At 37.2% G+C, this 6,177-nt stretch overlaps 1 protein-coding gene across 1 annotated transcript; it reads right to left on the minus strand.

The window, feature by feature from the left end:
• Positions 1-1,317: 1,317 nt before the first annotated feature.
• LOC107595978 (zona pellucida sperm-binding protein 3-like) lies at positions 1,318-4,896 on the minus strand. Its single transcript, XM_016286572.1, has 9 exons — positions 4,741-4,896; positions 3,665-4,081; positions 3,358-3,473; positions 3,171-3,274; positions 2,920-3,097; positions 2,516-2,633; positions 2,256-2,335; positions 1,970-2,088; positions 1,318-1,389 (listed from the first exon to the last, which is right to left on the minus strand). Exons 2-9 carry the CDS (start codon positions 4,073-4,075, stop codon positions 1,337-1,339), a joined length of 1,179 nt encoding a protein of 392 aa, XP_016142058.1. The 5' UTR covers positions 4,076-4,081; positions 4,741-4,896; the 3' UTR covers positions 1,318-1,336.
• Between the last annotated feature and the right edge of the window lie 1,281 nt (positions 4,897-6,177).

The raw sequence follows: 6,177 nt of genomic DNA on the forward strand, positions 1-6,177 counted from the left end.
ACATACAGACTACACACTGACTAAAATTAAACAAGTGAAAAAGCATAATAGGACACCTTTAAAGAAGAACTTATAGTTGGGTTTGTTGAGGACTTGTTTAAAATCTAAAAGCGTGATTTCCTCCGAAGAGATAGGGATCTTCACCATAGTCTCCTCGTCGATATGATAGATTATTTTGGTTTTTGCCATTTCCTCTGCAGTTTTTTCTCTCCTTCACTCGAACAACACTAACTTTCCAGGCGGATTAGCTGGGCAACCGTTAAGACAAACTATATTTCAAAACCCAACCGATCTTTCTGTTTCCTATAGCGATCATTTTTTGACAGTGCAGCATAAAACGTATTCCTGTTGTTGTCCTTCTTTTGTGACTGTTAAATCCCCCAGGTACGCATACATTCACGGTGTTCCCAAACTTTTTCAGAGAACACTCATACTGTGCGGTTGAGGAAGGAGAGAAAGCCTAAACAGCGTTATGACGTTAACTGGAGGGTGAAATCCCTTCACCCTCCCCCATCATCAGTCCAATGCCCATTTATAAACGCCGCAACATCCACAATTTTGAACAAATCACATACAGTGGGGAAAAAAAGTATTTAGTCAGCCACCAATTGTGCAAGTTCTCCCACTTAAAAAGATGAGAGAGGCCTGTAATTTCCATCATAGGTATACCTCAACTATGAGAGACAAAATGAGAAAAAAAAATCCAGAAAATCACATTGTAGGATTTTTAAAGAATTTATTTGCAAATTATGGTGGAAAATAAGTATTTGGTCAATAACAAAATTTCATCTCAATACTTTGTTATATACCCTTTGTTGGCAATGACCCAAAAAGTTTGTGGACAGTTATGACACAGATAAAGCTGTTGTAACACCACGTATACAAAACGAATCACTGAAACATGTATCAAAGCCACAAAAATGTAATATTAAATCAAAAAGAAAAACTAATGAGTAAATATAAATAAGCCCTCTAAGTGTGGATTGGCTCAACCAATCAGAAAACTTGAAGATCCCATCCTGCCAATGGTGTGAGTATGGGGCAGAACTACACATTTTGCAGAACAATGGAGGACGGAACTGTATGGGAAACCTGTATAGAACTAATATTTGCCATTTAATTTGGTTTCTGTGGCAGCAATAAAAAAAACAGCTCTATTTTATTTATTTTTTAACATCCCAACCAGCCCAAATTATAACTGGACCAGAGGCCTAATTGAGACAGTGGTAGACATTTGTGCAGAACACATCTCCAAATTAAGTGGTTAAATCTTATTAAAACAATGCCAATAGATTGACAAACAATAGTTTTTATTTGTCATGAATTGCACAAGAATTTAGCCAAGAACTGTTATGGGACCAAGCATCACAGTGTTGGACTCTGTTGTATCTGAAAAACAAAAAGAGAATTACTTCACATTTATTCATTTAGCAGATCCATCTATCCCAGGGGTAGGCAAGTTCGGTCCTAGAGAGCCGCAGTCCTGCAGAGTTCAGCTCCAACCCTAATCAAACACACCTGAACAAGCTAATCAATGTCTTCAGGATTACTAAGGCTATAGGCAGGTGAGTTTTTTTTCAGGGTTGGAGCTGAACTCTGCAGGACTGCGGCTCTCTAGGACCGAACTTGCCTACTCCTGATCTATACCAAAGCAACTTAAAAATAAGGAACATCACAACCAGTTTGCCATAAAGCCAACAATATTCACAGTTTACAGTGGAAAGTAGCAAGGAGCAGAGGTTAAATGTAGAAAAGAAGACAGAGGTTAAATGTAGAAAAGAAGACAGTTTTTTTAGGAGGAAGTTGTAGTGAATTCCATGGTTTATGGTTGTGGATTAGCAAAGTTTGGGTGGAAGAGTCTTCCTCTGCTTTTTGAAAGTTGTGATGTCTTAGCAGAAAACTGAAGAAACAATGTACATCACTGGGTATTGCCATTTGTTGGCATGATGTGGCCTAGGTAAAAGCTTACCTCTACTGACTGACCACTTTGGTAGTCTACTCCATTTGCCAGTTTGTTTATGGCTAATGGCATCACAAGTATTCTCACAGCATTCACAAACCTCATCCCAACCATCCACACTAAGCCACCTTCAGAAAGCAACAAGTCGACTTAATGAATCAGAAGATATCAATATTAAAGATGTAATCCAATGCAAATACTCAATTTCAAACAAGTTATCTTTTTAATATTTGTTTTCAAGTACCCTAAGGGACACTTTTTTTTAAAACCACAACAACAAAAACTTCACTCATACCTGTTTACAGAATAGGTACAGGCCTTGTTCATGATATTCACCTCCAGATCAACAATTTTCAATTGGCATGTAATATAGATCTATAAAGTAAAATTTTTATTAATTTACATGTGCTCATTTAGCACCAATTTTTAAATAAAAAAAACAGCTTCCAAATGGGGAGTGCTACAACAAAAGTTACAGGCAAAATAATTACTATTTACAATACACTGTTCTACAACACAAAAAGAGTGAAATGTTTTAGTTTATAAAGGACTCACAGTGTTACGTTGGTCTTCATGGAAACGGAAAGCATCCATCTGCATCTGAAGCACATGATTTTGTTTTCTGGACATGAAACGGGCACTGGAGTCTGGCACTTTAGAGTCAATAAGACATCTACAGCAAAAGGGATAGAAATTCCATTTGTTAACATTAAAGTACAATAGTTAATCATAAGTGTGACATGTTGTTTTACGCCACCTCAAGAGAGATATATTGCAAAACGTGCAATTCATTTAAAATCAAGAGATGCAACAACTCCTAACACATAATAAATGAACTGCTCATTCAAGATTTTAATTAAAAGAATGGTTTCTAGGCCAAGGATATTTGTACATTTGTTTATGATATAATTTTCTTATTTTCATAGCTCTGGAAAATTCAGTCCCGTATCCTGACTGACCCGTGGTTCTGAATGAACATGTAGCGGGGAACTGATGCAGCATTATGCTCCAGAGTGACCACACACTTTTCCATTACTAATCTCAAAGGAGAATGCCCAGCCATTAAGAAGGAAGCCTGGATATTCATCACTTCCCCAAGGTGGTACACATAGGATGACCTTTTAGTCCTCCAATCATCTAAAAAAATAAAAAGGTAAAAAATAAAAAAATATCAGGGAAAAAAATGCTTTTTATTTAATCTTGAACATACCATTCATAAGACGAAAGGAAAAACTGATCAATTCCACAGCTGATTTAGTAGATGTAAATGGCTCCCAGGAAGGCTTCACATCAGTACTGCTTACAAAGTGAATCCTGAGATGTAGGTTGCAGCAAATACACAGTAAATAAACAGGAAAATGTATAAATGATGATAAACATATAGCTAAAGTCCAAACCTCTTGTAATGACATTCAATAGGAATAGAAATACTGCTTGTCCTTACGATACCGAAGCTGTTCTGCATTGGGGTGTAGATCAACTGGTTTGAATAAACCAAATTATCTCCTTCAATCTAATAATTAAATAAGGAAAATAGATAAACTTGGTACAAATGGCTTTCCCAGTTCTGAATATGTTGTCATTTTCTTGACATGATAGGCTACTTGAGCTGATATACATAGCTAATATTTAATGAATGATTTTTATTATTATTATTATTATTTTAACAATTGGAGCAAAATCAAACAAAACAATCTTACATACCAATAACTCCGAGCCACACTGGTGCAAATCTGCTTTAATCACGTATTCAGTATCAGAGTACTGATAGGCTTTGCAGCTCTCGGCTGACCAACCGAGGCTCAACTCTTCAGAAGTGACACGACGTCCGTTTGAGTGAAGGTCCGCGCTGATGAGCAAAATCATGCTTCGCTCAGTGCAAAGCACCTGCACAGGTGCAGCTCTGCTCGAAAGCACGTCTGTAAAATCAACTGTAGGATCCTCATTCAGTAAAGATTTGATTTTGTACTGTCTAGAATCTGACCCTATCGTCGGCCCTTCTTTTAAATTGCGAATGGCGCTTGTAACGCAAATGCCTAATAGAACGATTATCCCTATATGTTTACTCAAAGGCATCGTCGTGGTGCAAGTGAAGCAGGAAGTGGCAATGCTCATTTACCCCTTGTCCAAATACCCACACTTGCGGTCTTGGCCACTTGAGAGCGCGTGCGCGCGACAGGAAGAAAGTGCGTAAGACTGTCCCACGTCTTAAAAACGCCAGAGCGCAGTGCCCTTAACGCTCACTAAATCCACATAATCTCGAATACCGCTCCGGTATGGAAAGCCATATGGGTCATAATTCGCACGCTTTCCACCGCCGTATCGATATTAAAACGCCGTTTTCATAACGCCGCCAGGCGTTAAATAAGCGTAATAATTAGATATTACATATAATTTGGTAGAAAAACACTGTTTTTACGTTTTATTGATGCAAAACATTAGTAGTGGTGATTTTTATTTTGTACAACATATGCAACTGCTTTTTATCACTTAATTAGAAGCACCACAAATTAAAATTGTCATGTTATAGGGACTACTGAACAGACATTTAGAAGTTGATTTTAAAATGCAAAGTATTTCAAATTAAAATAAAGCTATGTAAACACTTGCATTTTTACAACACTACAAGTGTGTCCCATCAGGTGATGACAAGTTCGACACACACTTGTGGTCTTCATGCTCACTTGAACACTTGGGCCAAATACAGGAAATACGTCATATAAGTAGTCAAGTGGTCAAGTGCAAAGACCGCAAGTGTGGGTATTTGGACAAGGCATTACGCATCTATTCAATCCACATTTTTCTTGTCGTAAAAATGGGCACGGCCATTTGTAAATTCTGGGTCTGGCTTCTGGTCACATCTGCGTCCACTCTATTTAGGTATTTTTAGCTGAACAAAACAGTTTGTTTTGCTGCTTGATATTGAAAGTTGGTGTGTCTTATCATATCATTTTAATGTATTATCTTAATTATGAACACACTGGTTTGTAGTGCAACAGTTTTACCATTTACTGCACGTTGTTTAGCGGCTAATGAACCGGAAGTCTCACCCATAGACTTACTTCCGCGTTGAAGAAAAATGTGGATAGAGAATGGGAATGTGTCATCACAGCGGCAATGCATTCTGTGAATTTAGGTCAGCGGAGACTGGATAATATAGTGAATGTAGACCTTTGATATTATTTAATGTGTACAGTGGGGCAAAAAAGTATTTAGTCAGCCACCAATTGTGCAAGTTCTCCCACTTAAAAAGATGAGAGAGGCCTGTAATTTTCATCATAGGTATACCTCAACTATGAGAGACAAAATGAGAAAAAAAATCCAGAAAATCACATTGTAGCATGGGATGATCACAGTGACATCACACAATCCTCATACTGTGATCCTCACAGTGTGTGAGTAGTATATGAAATCATTGTGAGTTCACATGATCCTCATACTGTGATCCTCACGGTGTGAGTAGTATATTAAATTGTTAGTTCATACTGTGATCCTCACGGTGTGAGTAGTATATGAGCTCATTGTGAGCATTTCAGCAGGTTGAGAGAAGGCAGTTCAAATATTAGTCACCGGGGATAAAATCATCTACATCTTGGTTAAGATTACTAAAAGTTTTGCACCTACAGCACACATTACATCCATTGATGTAGAAATACAGATATGTTCTACATGCCTAAAGTATATAGAGAGATAAACCTTATAAACTGCTTGATTTTGTGTAACAACTTAAAATATAATCTGCATATACAATAAACTATAGTATTAATTTAGATCTCTCTACAGAAAGGATTTTGCAGGTTTTAATAAAATGTTATTTAATTACTAAATAAGAATATTTCCAGTATGTGCCTCAGGCTTGCAAAGTATCGTCAACTCCTTTATGAGCATCAATGGTAATCCTCTGCAAACTTTCAACACTTCGACGGTCAGCAAACTTTGGCTGTGCGTCTTGCATCATCGGCCTGGAACTAAAGTTCAATTCAGTTCTGTTACTTCCTATGAACAGGCTCAAAGAACAATTTGTTCAGAAATTGAACATCAAATTTGAAGCAAAAGCAATAATTAAAGCATATGTCGTTAAGGAGTGGCAACAAAAATGGGATACAGGAAACACAGGACGTCATCTTTATAAAATACAGCGAGAAGTAGGAGTAGTGAGGATATCAAAATTTTATCACGTTTAAGGGTTGGTCACATGTTGAATAAAACTTTAAAAT

Source organism: Sinocyclocheilus grahami, unplaced genomic scaffold (genome assembly GCF_001515645.1).
Source record: "Sinocyclocheilus grahami isolate Dianchi unplaced genomic scaffold, SAMN03320097.WGS_v1.1 scaffold212.1, whole genome shotgun sequence".
Taxonomy (NCBI): Eukaryota; Metazoa; Chordata; class Actinopteri; order Cypriniformes; family Cyprinidae; genus Sinocyclocheilus; species Sinocyclocheilus grahami.